Consider the following 16,800-nt stretch of genomic DNA (forward strand, 5'->3'; position numbering starts at 1 on the left):
ACAGAAGCCTGATGATGGCAGATGAGATGGTCTGCCAGCTATTCTTTAAAAGCACAACTATAATGATGTGGGAAAATACCTGAACAAAGTTGAATACTATATATATATATACACATACATACATACATACATACATACATACATACATATATATAGTTGCAGCACTCTAGAGTGATGTGATCACCATTTGTGACCTTCCCAGCTGGCTTCCATGAAGCAAAGTCACTAGGAAAAGCTGGATTCACTTAACAATCACACAATTCACTTGATCACCATGGCAGAAGAGATTGTAAAACCAGCTGTGACTCAGTTAACAATCATCTTGCCCAGACTAGATATAAAAAAGATAAAGAAGAATATGGATTTTATAAAGAGCAGCAACAATTAGATAAAATAATCCAAGGACCAGAAAAGAAGATGATATCTAAACTATACTTACTTTTCAACTTTAAAATGGAGCAAGTAATTGTAAAAGAAATAATTATAGTTTGGGCAAAAAATTTGGGATACATCGAATTAGAATATTGGAAAAAATGATAACTAACCTTATCAGCAGCATACAAAGAAAATATATACAAAATGTTCTATAGGTGGCATCTACCCCCTTCCAGATTGGCAAAGATGTTTCCAACTAGAAAACTAGAATTCTGGAAATGCAAAAATAAACAGGGCACCTATTTCCACATGTGGTAGATATGCCCTGAAGCGAAAAATTACTGGAATAATATTAAAAAGTGGGTAAAGGAAATAACAAAACAAAAAATTGAATTCAGACCGGAATGAATAATATAAGGGGAGATTATACTAAGACTGACAAATATGATTGAATGGTCACATGTAGTCCTCCATTTAATCCTACACATAACAACAGCGGGCAGAATAGTGTATGCACAGCACTGGAAACAGGATAATGTAGCATATGAGGGGACTGTGATAAGAAAGATTTTGGACTGTGCAGAGATGGATACTAGAGTTAAAAGATAAAAGTGACTCAGAGTATTATTTAGTCTGGGACGCCTGGGACACTTGGTTAAACAATAGATACAAAAGTAACATAGTAACTAATATATGAATATGAATTTTGATGCTGTAACATGGTTGAAAGTATTGATAGATTTTGAATTGTTGGAAAATGTTTAATAATTTTCTTTTAAAAAAACCAATCTTCTTGCTTAGCAATGGAAATTCTGATTTCAATTGTTGTCATAAGTCAAGGACTACCTGTTTAGGAGGAGGGATGCAGAAAAGCAGCCAAGAGCTGACAAAGCAGACCTTTCCATCCTTACTGAAGCTCCATGCTTGGCAGATGATTTTTCTCACCAGCTGGGGATGTGCAGGAGAGGGAAGTCAGCAAAATTGGACAATCAATCAATCTGTTTATCGTTTTGCAGGCTAATTCTGCTCACACTGCCAGGAGTTGGTTCTGTAAAAATACATTTATAATGTTGCAATCTCATATTTTGCAATGGGAAAACAAACTTGTGTGTTTGTATATTTTCAGCAAAGTAATTAGATTATAAACTGTTTTAAATAAACATTACCATTTTTGGATGTGTAATGACAAACTGCTTTTATTGGCTATATAATGAATGTACTTTATAATTTGCAAAATCCTTTGTCTACTTCTTTATCCTGCTTCCAAAGCATAATCACCCATAGAAAATGCTAAATTCTGCAGTGGATTAGATATGCTTTCATTGACATAATCCTAAGGATTCTAATCCTATCTCTTCCAAATGAGGCTAAACTACTTTTGAACTGCCATTTTGATATGCATAGAACAACTGCAATATTTAAAATGATAATTATTTTTTCCCAGGCCTGGGCATGCATTGCTATTCAACATGATAAAAAAGAAAAGTGACATGTTGACATCACAATAGAAATCCTATCCTTTCATTCTTGCAGTCTCTTAATAATATGCCTATACTTAATATTTCTGTATTTGTTCAATTAATCATTGGTCTCATATGAATAAACTCTTTGTAGTTACTTATTAACAATTAGATTTGATTGCACACCTTATTTCTATATTATCTAAATATATTCTATGTTGTTGATAGAAGAACCAGTTTGATATACTGGTGAAGGCATCAAGCTAGAGATAGTAGACCATGAGTTCTGGTCCTGGCTTAGGCACAAAGCCAGCTGAGTAACCTTGGGCCATTCTCTCAACCCTGAGATAGAGACAATGAGAAACCATTTCTAAAATCTTGCCAAGAAAACTGCAGAGTCTTATCCAGGCAGTTTCGAGAAGTCAAAGACTTATTATTGACTGTTTCCTAGTATGATTTGATTGTTGATTGTACCCTATGACTATCATTAAGGGTTGTACATTGTGATTCTTGATTCTTAATGAATGTACCTTTTCTTTATGTATACTGAGAGTATTTACACCAAGACAAATTCCTTGTGTGTCCAATCACACTTGGCCAATAAAGTATTCTATTCTATTCTATTCTATTCTATTCTATTCTATTCTATTCTATTCTATTCTATTCTATTCTACCCTACCCTACCCTACCCTACCCTACCCTACCCTATTCTACTCTATTCTATTCTATTCTATTCTATTCTATTCTATTCTATTCTATTCTATTCTATTCTATTTTTTTTCAAAGGCATCCCCCCTTTTCCATCCCCACTTGTAAATGTATTGCACTATAGAGTTAGTACCAAGTTTTAGACTTGGGTTATAATTAATTCTGTAGGCATTTCTTCATTTCTTGGATAATTTTAACTTTTAGTTTTAGGTTTTAATCTTGGAGTTCAGACAGTGCAATGATGCATTATTTATTGCTGCTTAAGTAAGTTATTCTTCTGTGGCTGGATCTCCTCATCTTCTTTCATTGGTCGTTGGCCAACATGCATGAATGCCTGCCTGCCTGCCTGCCTGCCTGCCTGCTCTTGGACACTGAATGAAAATTGGAGGTGTTGACATGCCACATTCTGTCTTACATACACAGACTCATATTCCTTTGGATTCCCATGCTCCCAAACAATGTAAGAGAATATAGATATCCAATTTTCCTTTTCCTGTTATACACATAGACACAGAAGTGGCACACTTGAGTGCAGAATTAATCAATCCCTCACCCTGGGTGTGATGTGCAGCTGTTTCACAACTTTGCCTTCTGAATTACAGATGTACATACCAGTAAACTGAATTCTTTCAAATTCTGTCATTTGCCTTGTGTCTCTTATGCAGAGGCAGCTTTTAGCGCTGTGTATAAATTTATCCATTCATTTATCATCTTTAAAAATACGACACTCTGGGTGGGTGTCATAAGCACATAATTGCTTCAGTATTTGCATAAGCATGTGATGTGTTGGTGTTCAGCTGGAGATTTACAACACACAACCATGTATGGGAAAAGTTCCATTGCATTTATTAAAATGTGGATGACTAGCATCCTCTGGTGGACTGATTACAAAAATGTAAAAAATATTTTTAAAATATTGCAAATGCCTGGTGTTAGTTCAGATTAGGACTTCAGGTGACTCTGGAAATGACAAGATGAGAGGATGTGCTCTCTTTTCTATGATTGGCATGTCAGTACCTCAGATTTGCATCCAATGTCCAATAGCAGGCAAGCAGGCAGGCCAGCAGGCAGAAATGCATGCATACATGCATGTTGGTCAATGGAAAATACATTGAAATATAGGTAATCCTCAATTTACAGCAATCAATTTAGTGACCATTGAAAGCTATAATGGCACTGAAAAAAATGACTGATGACCATTTTTCACACTTATGGGCATTACAGTATCTCCATGGTCACATGATTTGTATTCAGAAGCTTGACAACTAACTTACACTTAGGACGGTTGTAGTGTCCTAAGGTCGTGTGATCACCGTTTGCAACCTTCTGACAGGCAAAATCAATGCAGAAGCCAGATTCACTTAACAATCTGGTTACAACTGCAGTGATTCAGGTAACAAATGTGAAAAGAAAAGTTGTAAAATGGGGCAAAACTCACTTTCTCACTTAACAACATACATTTTGGGCTCAATTGTGGTCATAAATCAAGGACTATCTGCATTTATTTGCCTTGTGCATTGATCCTGAGAGGAGGAACAGCATGTAATCCCATCTGGTGCTTTCAGGAATATTTTCAATGTGTGGCTACAATTTCTAACCTATCAGAGTGGTTACATATATACGTAATACATGATGTCCATCACATACTACACATAAGGTTACACATTTTTATTTAAAAAAAAAACCCAGCTTATACTGAGTCAGACTATGGATTTATTTATCCAGAATACTGGTATTAATAGTCATCATACTCTTAAGATTCCTGTTCTGTGAGTGTTTGTGTGTGTTTCTTAGCCTGACCTAGAAACGGAATTCTTCTACATATAACCTTGAACTGTAGCCCCAAAAGAGATTTCTTCTTTTTAAATGGGCAGCCCAAGATTAAGTTACAAACATACGATTTTTGTACTGCTGCTGCTGTTTTTAAGCGGTGCATTGTTGTATAAATAGGAGACAAGACTCTTAATCATGAACACAGCAAAAATGACATAAACCAGCAAGACTGTCCTATTGAGGCAAACACTACCTTAAGTCCAAATGTTTTACTCCAGTCATTTTGACAGAACTAAAACTCCCATGACACTCCCAATTTGGGAGCTCACATTGCAATAAATCCTTTTCTTATTCAGTGAAGACTTCTCCAAATATATCCCAAAGGCCCATCACCCATAACTTTGCATACTAATTTTGTGTACAGCAATGGTGCTCAGCATGAGCCACAGTACCACTTAGGAGCCATGCCATATTTTTAGATGGCTACAGTCTTTATATGATATTATTTAAGAAAAAGTGCAGATTATAAAATACATTTTTCCAGCTAACAACAACTAGGGATGGGGGTGATCAAAAAAGATAAATGAGGCTCAGAAGTGTGATGGGTGATAGAAAAATTTGATAATTAGATACAATAAATAAGAAGGAAGGCTCTTCCTTTTTGTCTTCATACCTCCACGCAGCCTTCATTTGCCTTAAAATCAAACATTGTTATGTTTTTAAGTGTCTTGTTTTAGTTTTTTGTTTTGAACTGTTCTTACACAGTAGTCATTCACATCTTGGTCTATTGTGACCTTGCAAATGGCTTCTTCTTTTTCCCTTGTCTGTGGACAGACTCAGCAGCCTAGATTTAAATTGTTTAATCCACTTCCTGATTCCAGCAACCAGCTTCAATTCAGTCCACTCAAATCTATGGTCACTTTAGTCTGTAAATCATTTGATTTGACCTAGCTTTCATTAGTGAAAGTTGAAAAGTATATTGCAGTTGATTCTATATTATTGCTAGCATATGTTCTTGAAAAATAAAGATTCATTGAAGAAAAAAATGCAGTTGAAAGGAATACTGGAAAAAGTAATTACATGTATACCTAAGTAGTAGAAGTAGAAATAGTAGTGGTTCTTCTTCTTCTTCTTCTTCTTCTTCTTCTTCTTCTTCTTCTTCTTCTTCTTCTTCTTCTTCTTCTTCTTCTTCTTCTTCTTCTTCTTCTTCTTCTTCTTCTTCTTCTTCTTCTTCTTCTTCTTCTTCTTCTTCTTCTTCTTCTTCTTCTTCTTCTTCTTCTTCTTCTTCTTCTTCTTCTTCTTCTTCTCCTTCTCCTTCTCCTTCTCCTTCTCCTTCTCCTTCTCCTTCTCCTTCTCCTTCTCCTTCTCCTTCTCCTTCTCCCCCTCTTCTTTTACTTCCTGTAAGGTTTGTCACAGATATCAAGTAAGTTAAACAGTGTGCCCTTCCCCTCTCCTCCCCTCAATTATCTTCTTTTCCAGTTGTTGGTATTCCAATTCAGCTATCCATGAGCAAAACAAGGGCAAGAACCCTGGCATATAGGACTTGGGCAAATGATTCAAAATAAGATACATGTTCCCCGTTTTTTCTTCCAAGATCCATACTGTATCCCATGTCTCTCTTTTAAATATCAGTATGAATCTCTTCTGATACAAACACCTTCTACTTTTGCAGCTATATTTTTTATTATAAAGAACAATGTTTGAGCCCTCTAGAGGACATAAGTGGCAATTACTAAACTAGCTTTTTTTTTTAACACTTGGAAAGTTCCAAGGGAGACTGAATCTAATATACCATATGCATCCAAAAGGAAAGTGAATTGTGTAAATAGTGAAAAATAGAAGCTCAATAGCTCTAGATTCTCTCTCTTCCCCACATCCCCCAGTTTCTCAGAACAGTTCACTACAACTCACTTCAGCAACCTCAGCTGTTGCAGCCACAATTTAAACATATTTACCAGAGAATAAAAGCCCTAGAATTCCATGCAAGTTAATACAGAAGAAACATGCATAACTTTATGCTTGCCAATTCCAGATTTCCATATTGTTTGATTTCCTTGCATAACTGTTAAGTTTGAGCAATGAGAGGCTGAACCAGAGCATGAGTGCAACAGTACTTTATTTTACAAATAAAGGGCTGACCGTGCTTGCCAAGCCTGGAACTGGCTCACAGCAATCAGCAGCCAGTTGGACCCCGCAGCCTGCTTTTATAGCTGGCTGCTGGGGAGAACCAACCAATGGGGAATGGGGGAATAACGCCCACACAAAGTGAGTGGACCTGAGTGAGAACTCCTTGAGTCCTCAGGACATAACACCCCTTCCCCCCAGATGCGAACACGCATAGTCCTTGAGGTAGATGGGGGGTTTGTGTTGGCGCCCGGAGCGGCGCAACTCGGGAACATTGTCTGACTGTTCGGTATCATTCTGTGACGGTTGAGCTGGCATAGTGTCGCCAACACTCTCTCTGGACTGGGCATCCTCGGAAACCACCGGGTTGGTTTCTGGGGTCAAGCTCTCGAGGGTTGGATCCGGTTGGTCAACTCTCTGGGCACTGTCGTCCGAGTTTGGGCTGACCAGAACGACCGCTGGCGCAGACTGGTCACTGGGTGCGGTGTGGCTGGGTGGCGGATGAGACGGTTCCCCTTCGACTGGAGACTCTGGATTCTTGTTTGCGAGGTTGCTGAGGCGCCTTCTGAGTTGGTCTATGTGTCTCCTCCAGACGCGACCATCCTCCAGCCTTACTCTATACGATCTCGGCCCGGTGACGGCGATGACCTCGCCCGGAATCCAAAGTGGGTCCCCAGCGAAATTCCTTGCGAATATCGGCTCCTGTAACATAAAATGTCTAACCCCGAAGTGGAAGCGAGGGGAGAGTCAGGGCAGTATTGTGGGTGCAGTCTATCTAATACAGTCCTCAGGCGCTGGCCCATCAGAAGTTCCGCTGGGGACTTATTGGTGACTGTACAGGGGGTTGAGTGCTGGCTCATCAGGAACCGTGAGAGTTTGTGGTGCCAGTCATCTCTGCCAAACCTAGCGAGGGCCTCTTTGGTGGTCCTGATGGCCCTTTCAGCCAACCCATTACTCGCAGGGTGAAATGGGGCTGTGAAAATGTGGCGAATGCCTAGGTTGGCTGCAAAACGGCTGAATTCTACTGATGCGAACTGTGGGCCATTATCGGAGACCAAGGAGTCGGGTAGTCCATGGGTAACGAACAGGCGCGTTAACACGTTGGTGATTGCTAGTGTGGTGGTCGTGGATAGCTGCGCCACGCCTATCCACTTGGAATAAGCGTCCACGACCACTAGGAACATCTTTCCATGCACGGGCCGGCCAGATCGATATGGATTCTAGACCAAGGGCGCTGGCGCTCTCCCATCTGGTAGGGGTGGCGATGGGGGAGCAGGACGGGATTCCTGGCAAATGCTGCAGGAACTTACCCAATTGACAATGTCCTCGTCTAGACCCGGCCACCACACGTAGCTGCGTGCCAACGCCTTCATTCTCACAATGCCGGGTGTCCCTCGTGCAACGCTTCCAGGACTCGGAGTGCGCAGCGAGGTCGGAATGACCACTCGAGTGCCCCACAGAAGACAACCCTGCAAACTGGACAGCTCCTGCATGCGAGTCTTAAAGGGTGCGAATTTGTTATCAACATTGCCTCCCGGCCACCCCCTCCTCACCCAGTCGAGCACCTGGGCGAGCGTTTGGTCTGCCTTGGTTTTGGCGGTGATGTCAAGGGCGGTGATGGGCAGGTCCAACTGGGTGATTTCAAAAATGGCATTGACAGGAGCTGGGTCTTCAGCCGGAGCGGGTAAGGGGCAGCGACTGAGCGCGTCAGCGTGGGATAGGGTTTTGCCCGGGCGGTGGATAAGTTTGTATGAGTAGGCCGCTAGGAAAAGTGTCCATCTTGTCATCCGAGGGGAGAGGACTTGAGGTGTCTGTTTGTCGCCGGCCAGTAGGCCCAGGAGGGGCTTATGGTCGGTGACCAGTTCAAGAAGTGGCCAAAAGGAATTCGTGAAACTTTTTCACGGCTGCAACAGCTGCTAGGGCTTCCTTGTCTATTTGGCTGTAATTTCACTCCGTGGCCGAGAGCGTCCTGGAGAAAAAGGCGATGGGGGCCTCGGCGCCATTGGCGAGTCGGTGACTAAGGACCGCCCCAATTCCAAAGGGGATGCGTCTGCTGCCAGTACTAAAGGAAGGTTGGGGTCGAATTGTATGAGCACTGCCTCTGACGTAAGTAGTGATTTGACGGCGTTAAACGCCTGGTCTTCTTTGTGCCCCCAGTGCCACGGTGACTTTTTGTCTAGTAATCTGTGTAGGGGTTCGGCTACTGAGGCTTTATGGGGCAAAAAGGATGCATAAAAGTTTAGGAGCCCCAAGAAAGCTTGTAGCTCCGTTTTGGAGGTCGGTGTGGGAGCTTCGTGGATCGCCTGACCTTGGACTCCAGGGGGTGAATGCCAGAGGCGTCAATTTTATAACCCAGAAAGTCCACCTGTCTAGTGGCAATGGCGCATTTTTCTTTTTTTTAACTTGAGGCCATGCTGTCTGAACCTCTCTAACACTGCTCGCACTCTCTGGAAGAGTTGGGGTCTGTCCCTGGCCAAGACCAAGATGTCGTCGAAGTAGGGTACTACACCAGGGAGGCCCTGTAAAATCCGCTCCATGAGGGATTGAAAAATACCCGGGGCAACACTTACGCCAAATTGGAGACGCTTGCATCGGAAGGCACCCCTGTGAGTGACGATGGTCTGAAGTTCCGCTGTTTGGTTATCAACAGGGAACTGTTGATATGCCTGAGACATGTCCAATTTAGCAAAAATACTGCCCGGTTCGAATGTGTGCAATAAGTGCTGAATGACAGGCACGGGGTAGGCGCTAACTTGTAAATATTTATTGATTGTTGTCTTGTAGTCCGAGCAGATTCTCAGGCTACCATCTTTTTGAGGGGTGTGACAATGGGCGTCTCCCACTTGGCGAAATCTGTTGGCTCAATGACCCCTTGTTTTAGTAGTTTATCCAATTCAGCGTCTAGTTTTGGTCGAATAGCAAATGGAACTCTACATGGTTTTAATCTGATTGGGACTGCCTGGGGGTCAACGGTGAACGAGATGGGGGTTCCATTATAACACCCCAGCTCCTCGCTGAACACATCTGCGTAGTCAGCGAATAAGGAGTCAGTGTCTGAGGTTGAGACAGCATGGACTCCTGTTAACCCTAGGCCGAGGTGGGGAAACCAATCGAGCCCCAATAAGGTGGGTAGATTGCCGTTAACTACCACTAGAGGTAGGTGGCCTTTAAAAGCTCTAAAACTGACAAAGAACTTGCCTCTGCCGATCACGGGAATGGCCTTCCCCTGGTAGTCCTTCAGACCGAACTGGCATCTCTGAAGCCGGGTAGTAGATAGGCTGGGGTGGAGTCTCTTGAGGGTGTTCCACGAGATTATTGAGAGCGCTGACCCTGTGTCAACCTCCATGTGGCACGGTTTACCTTCTAGGGAAACGGAGAGAGAAATTTTACTAACAGAGTGGCAAGTACGCCTGGCAAGGCGGTGCGTGCGACAGTTTAATACTTGCCTCTGTGGTCCCGAGTGCGAGGACGGGGTCTTTGTGCAGCGCTTTGGGGGCTTGGCAGACTCTCGCAATGTGCCCCTCTTATGGCAGTTGTTGCAAACGGCTCCTTTAAACTTGCAGGTGGCCCTTTGATGTGATCCCCCACAGGCTAGGCACAGGGTGATGTGCTTGGGTGGACCGGTGTATTCTTGTTTGGCCCCTACCTGCGACCGTCTGTCATTGGTGAGGCGATGGACATCGTTCTCATCGTTGTGGCCTTCCTCCGCTTCCACCTCTTCGGAATGGACTGGGAACGCTGCTAGCTTGGCGCTTGGGCCCTGAATTTCGGTGGCTGAGTTCGTTGCTAGCTCGGCTGCTAGGGCCTCCTCTACGCTTGCGCGAGGTTGAGGTCTTTTTAGCTAGCAGTCGCCTCTGTAGGTTGAGATCCTTGACCCCACAAACTAATTGATCGAGGAGCATGTCCTCCAGGTATGTTCCAAACCCGCAGTGCAGGGCTGCTGTTCTGAGGGCGGCCATATATTGGTTGATGGTCTCCTTACTTGATTGCTTCCTCATTCGGAACGTGAACCTCCTGGCGATTTGTGAAGGCCTGGGAGCGTAGTGGTTTGTGAGGATCTCAAGCAACTCGGACCACGGAACGTTTTTCAATTCTCTCGGCGCCACGAGTGCTGCAGCGGTATCGTAAACGGTGGCTCCGCAGTAGATTAGGAAATAGGATTTTTTCCGATGCTCTCCCGCATCCGACAGGCCGACCGCATCGATGTAATGATTGAAACGGTTCTTATACGATTCCCACTTCTCTTCGTCTGGTTTAAATGCCGGTAATACTGGATTGGAACTCATGGTGCTGGAACGGCTGGGCTACCTGCAGAAAAAATCTCTCTGGGACTACGAACGCTCGTAAGTTACTAGTGATATCAGCTCTGGAGAGGTTTTTTGCTACCCTCTCTTTCTCTCTCTCTGGGTTACCACGTTGGCTGCTAGCCGTTGGAGGTGTCTTGATTCGCGCCAAAAAAGTGGGCGTTAGTGACTCTCTACAGCGCTGTGCTGTGATTCCTACTGGCTCGAAATTCAAATGACACCCGTTTGAATTTCGCGCCAAGTGCAGAGCGGCTGCGGCTTGCAGCGCTTCACTTTCCCCGTAGCGGGGCTAACAAGCGGCTACAGACGCTTCTAACTATTTGACTCAGACCGCTTTCTCTAGCTGCGGATCTGCGTTTGCTCTTTTTGATCGCTCGTTTCGCTAGCTGACCGCTCTCTCTGGCTGCGGATCAGCGTTTCCCTTGTCGCCAGCCGATCGCTCTCTCTGGGCTGTAGATCGGTGGCTAGTGACTCAGCGGTTGCAAGGTGCTTCTGGTAGCCATCCCATCCTCGTCGCCAGTGTTAAGTTTGAGCAATGAGAGGCTGAACCAGAGCATGAGTGCAACAGTACTTTATTTTACAAATAAAGGGCTGACCGTGCTTGCCAAGCCTGGAACTGGCTCACAGCAATCAGCAGCCAGTTGGACCCCGCAGCCTGCTTTTATAGCTGGCTGCTGGGGAGAACCAACCAATGGGGAATGGGGGAATAACGCCCACACAAAGTGAGTGGACCTGAGTGAGAACTCCTTGAGTCCTCAGGACATAACAATAACTTTATATTACTTCTGCTTGCAAACAAGTTGTTTATGCAGTATGCAGATATTTGGTGTACATGTAGATAGAGAATCAATTAATTTTATGAAAATATTTTATTTTATAGGCCAGTCATTTGATCTGTACTATTAATTAAGGGTTTTTTTTGTCCTTTTGGGGGGGATTGTGATGTCTGGGCAATTTGTACTTATTAAAAATACGCAAGTGTGCTCATGGCCACATTTATTGAGAACAAAAAAATATCTAGTATCATTTGGCAAATTAATTGTTGAGTTGAGGGAGTTAGGATGTATACATTTTTGTTTATAATCCTGCTTCTGTCTAATCTTCTAGATTTATAACATTTAAAATTCAGGGTCATTCTGCGTTTGAGAAAATAAACTAACATTTTTAGCAGCCCATAACACAGAAAAATTAACTTTTGCTCTCCAAACAGAAATTAAAGATCTAGGTGTATTCAATTAAAAACAGCAACAAGGCAGGCAGTTGCTTAGATGGAATAGTCTCTATTGGATTGAAAGCATTATTTATCTACATATGAGTCAGTGAGTGGTATGGTGACCTAGAGGTGAAATCACTTGTCTCCCACTCGGAAAGTTACGAGTTTAATCCTAGGCTGCAGCAGATATTTCTCTATCAGGGTGCAAAGAGAAAATATCTGTTGTGAACTCTGCATAAGCATCAGGAAGGGCTTTTGGCCAGTAAATGCTCAGCTCCATTCAGTCACTGCCAACTCCACCCAGAACAAAGGGCCTAAAATGTCATAAAAAGAATGAAAGTATGAATCAGTATTACCATGATTGGTTTTTATCATAATGTTTCAAACTTCAAAACAGGCAGGACATGATAGGTAGCACCAGAGAAGTATGTCTTTGGGATTGGACAAAAGTTGCCTTGATAATAGTATTCATTTTGGTAAGGCTATCTCCTCCCTCTTCCTCTTGCACTAGTGAAATCCATTGTGTGTGTGTGTTTATTAATAGAGTTATATGGCTATTCAACTCACAGATGCTGAGCAATAAGCAATATACAAATCTCTCCCCACATGGTAATGACAAACATAATCATACAAGCCACTTGATCAGCTCAGAATCAACATTGGGCCCTCAATCCTTTTGACAGAACCATGTTCTCAGGACCTTCCAGAAAAGTAACAAGACAGCTAATCTTATTTCTGAGGGAATAATGTACCAAAGGGAAGGGACACTACAGAAAAGGTCCTTCTTGTAAATCCCATCAGGTGGGACTTAGAATATACTCTGGTTTCCCATTCTGGTGAGCCAGGTAAATATAACTGGGGATAAGCAGTGTTTCAAATACCCTGGCCACAAGCCACACAGGGTTTTAAAGGTGATAACCAGCACCTTGAATTGTACCTGGAAGCAACCAATATAGTTCCTGAAGAAAAGGTAACATATGTGCAAATATGGATTTCTGCAGAATTGTGCAGGCTGCTGTATTTTGGACCAACTGAAGTTTCTGGGTACTCTTCAAGAGCAGCCTCATGTAGAGTGCACTACCATAGCCCAACTAGGAGATGACTGTTAGATGGGCATTTTGGTCCCAGAATGGGCATCAGAGTTAGTTATGGTGAGAGATGATTCCCCCTGTTACTTATGGTAAGTAGTTATTTGTGGTAATAATTCCAGAATTACTTATGGTGAAGAAAGATGAATTTCTCCTGAAATGTCTCCTATGTTGGATCATGGGAGACATTACAATCAAATTGGCAGCTAGAGTGTCTAGAATCCAGTGCTGGGAGTTTTCTCTATCCTTCACTTCCTGCTTAACTCTTAATTCCCTCCCTCCAGTTAAAGTTGGGACAAGGCTAAGTGGTTCCATACTGCCCTGATTAATAGACAAGATAGAAGGATCATTAGCAAACCATGGAGAACTAGGAGTAGAAGTTCTTATTAAGTCATCTCCTAAAGTTGTATGAATGATGGAACTTAACTAAAACATTTTCTTAAAGCTCGAGAGCGTATAAACTCTTATCACTATTTTAACTTAAGGGACATGGTCACAAATGCTTATGTTGGTGCATGTGAGATTATAATCTTGACATTTATATTTTTAAAAGTGCAGAAAGGAAATGGGAATCTTGATAGAATGATAAAAGTCCTATGATGTTGTTTTTGGTGGAAAACAAACTTCAAAAGAGAATATATTCAAGTTATACCTGTATCTACCTGCTGATGCCCCATAATGATACTCATCATAGATGGATATCATCCATTCATGAAAAAAATAGGTCACTGACTCCATTTCATTCCATGAGAAAGGGCCTAACAGTAAATCTTGAACATGTAGAAGTTGCCTGACCAAACTGGCACAGAGTATGGAAAAGCTGAGCTGCTGCCAGCCATAAATGGTTCAGTTGAGATGAGTCTACCTTGTTTTACCCACTGATTGATGAGGTGCTAACAAAGAATATATGAATATGTCTTTGCTTGTCTTCGAATAGGCAGTTTTGGGAAGTCCAGTAGCAACATTCTGTCAATTACAGAGCAACACAGAAATAACAGTCACCTTAAGTGTGTGCTTTGCTATTTCTAGTCAATGGTATTTTTTCCCACAAATGATAAATCAAGGCATTCTAATCAATGTCATCTCTGTTACTCGGTGACCAAAGTCTGAAATGAAGTAAGCATAGAGTAAGCTTAAAGCTGTGTCATAAAATATTCTAAATATAACAATATGAATCATATGTAAAAACAGAACCTCAGGAGACATGCCGATGGGAGGAGGGAAATACCTTTTCAGCAGCTTCTATGCAGTTTCTGTTAACTAAAATTGATTTTCTATACTAATAAATATCATCATTTTGAAGGGCAGTAATCAGATGACTCTGTAGACAAACTGAGAGGAATGCAACGATTTCTCCCAATCAAATAAATGACAGAAAACATTTATATTGATGATTTATAAGAAGAGGTAAAAACCTGGCTGAATTTTTCCATTTGATATGTCTGTTTAGGGACTAAAAAAAACTCAGTGGGTGTTGAAAATGCTAACACACAACGCATCGATTATGTCATTATGGGCAGTCTTCCTCATAGCTATTAATAGTGCTTATGCAAAACAAAATTTGCCACTGGCAGGAAATCCTTTAAATTGCAACACCTGGATCAGACAAGCCACTGCTAGATACTTAAAAGTCTTTTTTGAGTTGGGCATCCTCAAAACCTAACAAACAAACAAACCCGAGCAGAATTGCAATAAATTCTATCCCATTGTAAATAAGTTGTTTCCAAATTTATCCTAACACTTTTGATTCCCATAATGTAGGGCTCATTTTGCTGTCCTAGTTAATAAATCCAGAAAGTAGGACTATAGACTCATTGTCTAAATCACACATATACACAATTTGTTCACACAGAAGGGAACACCTCTTTGTTTCAATATTTTGGCAAACAGAAGACTTTAAGAAATTGAAATAATAAAGGGCAGGAATATAGGAATTCCTGGATTCCTTACAAATTTGTAGTGCTTCTCCAATGTGTTGTGCCTGTTTTTCTTTCTATGTAAGGTGAAATGATGAAAAAGAACTTAACTGTTCTGCTTGATTTGAAATACGTTTTTATGCTGAAACCAAAACTTTCTTAACCATTTTTAGTGCAGTTTGCAATTCAAAAGATACATATATTTTCCCTTGCAATATTTTTGCACAAACACAAATGCACACATTAAGCAAAAAAAATGCATATGAGAAAAATAAATGCTTACAATGCCTATATTATCATAAATACTCATAAAATGTATATGAAAGTTCTTATTGTCTGGGGAAGGAGAGAACAATTGCATACAAGAACTGAGGCAGGAAACAGCCAACTTAAACTTGGAAAAACTGAAAAATGAAGTACAATTGAATTTTAGGGATTCTAGTTGCATTTCTAAATGTAGTCTGGGGGGCGTTTGTTGGACATAATTTAATATTTAGCTAACAACTTTGGGCATTTAAACCATTTTAAATGAAGTTAGGAGTGTATGTGAATACTAGTTAGATTTCTATTGTATATTTCCTGGGGATTGATGAAAAGATGAGAGTTCACATTTTATTCTTAGTCAAAGATAAAGACTGGTTCATCTGTGTTCACACCATGTTCAGGAAGCAATGTGCAGCACAAAGATATGTGCCTATATGTAAGGATGCATATTACTTTCTTTTCACTTTCTTTGAAACAATGCAAAAGTAGCATGTATACGAGACACCAGAGGGCACTATTTATTTGCAAAATATTTCATGCACATATCTGTACCAATGCATTTTTTACAGGTATAAATACACTCCTTTTCTTCTATGAAAGTGGAACATTAACTGGAACATAACATATGTTTTAGCTAAGCTTTACATTTTAATTATGTTTAGAATGAACATTCTGTCTCTAAATGTTACAAACCTGCAAGAGGGTGGTATATTTTGGAAAATGTCAGTGTAAAAGTCACCACAGCAATATTTCCTGTTTATAGCTATTAAATTTATTACAATAGATACTATTGCCTGGAATCCACAAAAGAATAGAAATGATTCCCAGATGATAAACACAGTGCAATTCTAAGCATAGTCACTCTGAAAAATGTCCTACCAGAACAGAGAATTAATCTCCAACTGCTGTGTCGAATTCTAACCCGAGGCACAGAACATCTATTACAGAATGAGATCCAGTAAACACAGAGCCGATCCTATTAAAGAGTGTTTGGCTGTCCCAAATATTCAATAAGATGTAATATTTTCCGCTGTGACTACTAAGCTTAAATGAAAATGGAAAAAATTAGGAGGTTGTGATTGATAAGGTGTTTTGGATTTCCAAAGGGAGATTCTCAAAGAACATAACAAAGCAGTGACTGGCATCTCATTGGTCTTACCCGCTATCAGTCAACCCAAGTTTAATGCTAAAGCAGTGTAACCTCCTGAGTAAATGAAATTACTTCATCGAATCATAGAATTGGAAAAGACTAGATGTTTGGCTCTAAAAACAACAATCCATGACTCTCAACCCATGTCAAATTGGGTGAACTCTTCAGATTGGTCTGTTGTGATACATAATCCCACAACATGCAGAACACGAAGTGGGAAATCTAACCATTGTCAGTGAGGGTCTGATCTCCAGAGGGAGGCTATTTCATAGCTGAAACTCATCCCCAAAATAGTCCTATTGCAAGTCCTGGAAGCCCAGTGCTTCTGTGATGGATTCAATATTTTTTTACTACTGGTTCTCTGGGCGTGGCTTGGTGGGCGTGGTGTGGCTTGGTGGGTGTGGCTTGGTGGGTGTGGCAGGAGA

General features: G+C 41.4%; 1 protein-coding gene across 1 annotated transcript; it reads right to left on the minus strand.

Moving 5' to 3' along the window:
- Window positions 1–1,315: 1,315 nt before the first annotated feature.
- LOC148127674 (uncharacterized) lies at window positions 1,316–5,928 on the minus strand. The gene is made up of 3 exons (XM_087936112.1): window positions 5,887–5,928; window positions 5,405–5,714; window positions 1,316–1,423 (listed from the first exon to the last, which is right to left on the minus strand). Exons 1-3 carry the CDS (start codon window positions 5,926–5,928, stop codon window positions 1,365–1,367), a joined length of 411 nt encoding a protein of 136 aa, XP_087792238.1. The 3' UTR covers window positions 1,316–1,364.
- Between the last annotated feature and the right edge of the window lie 10,872 nt (window positions 5,929–16,800).

The sequence above is a fragment of the Pseudonaja textilis genome, chromosome 1 (assembly GCF_049901715.1).
Source record: "Pseudonaja textilis isolate UNSWEBS1 chromosome 1, rPseTex1.2, whole genome shotgun sequence".
In the NCBI taxonomy this organism is placed as follows: Eukaryota; Metazoa; Chordata; class Lepidosauria; order Squamata; family Elapidae; genus Pseudonaja; species Pseudonaja textilis.

Excerpts from the sequence above, each read along its gene's own strand:
- LOC148127674 (XM_087936112.1), bottom strand. The coding sequence starts at position 5,928 with ATGGGATACAGTATGGATCTTGGAAGAAAAAACGGGGAACAT. Across the intron at positions 5,715-5,886 it reads GAAGAAAAAACGGGGAACAT|GAAGTAAAAGAAGAGGGGGA; the intron begins GTATCTTATTTT and ends CAAACCTTACAG. Across the intron at positions 1,424-5,404 it reads TTTCTACTTCTACTACTTAG|AACCAACTCCTGGCAGTGTG; the intron begins GTATACATGTAA and ends GTATTTTTACAG.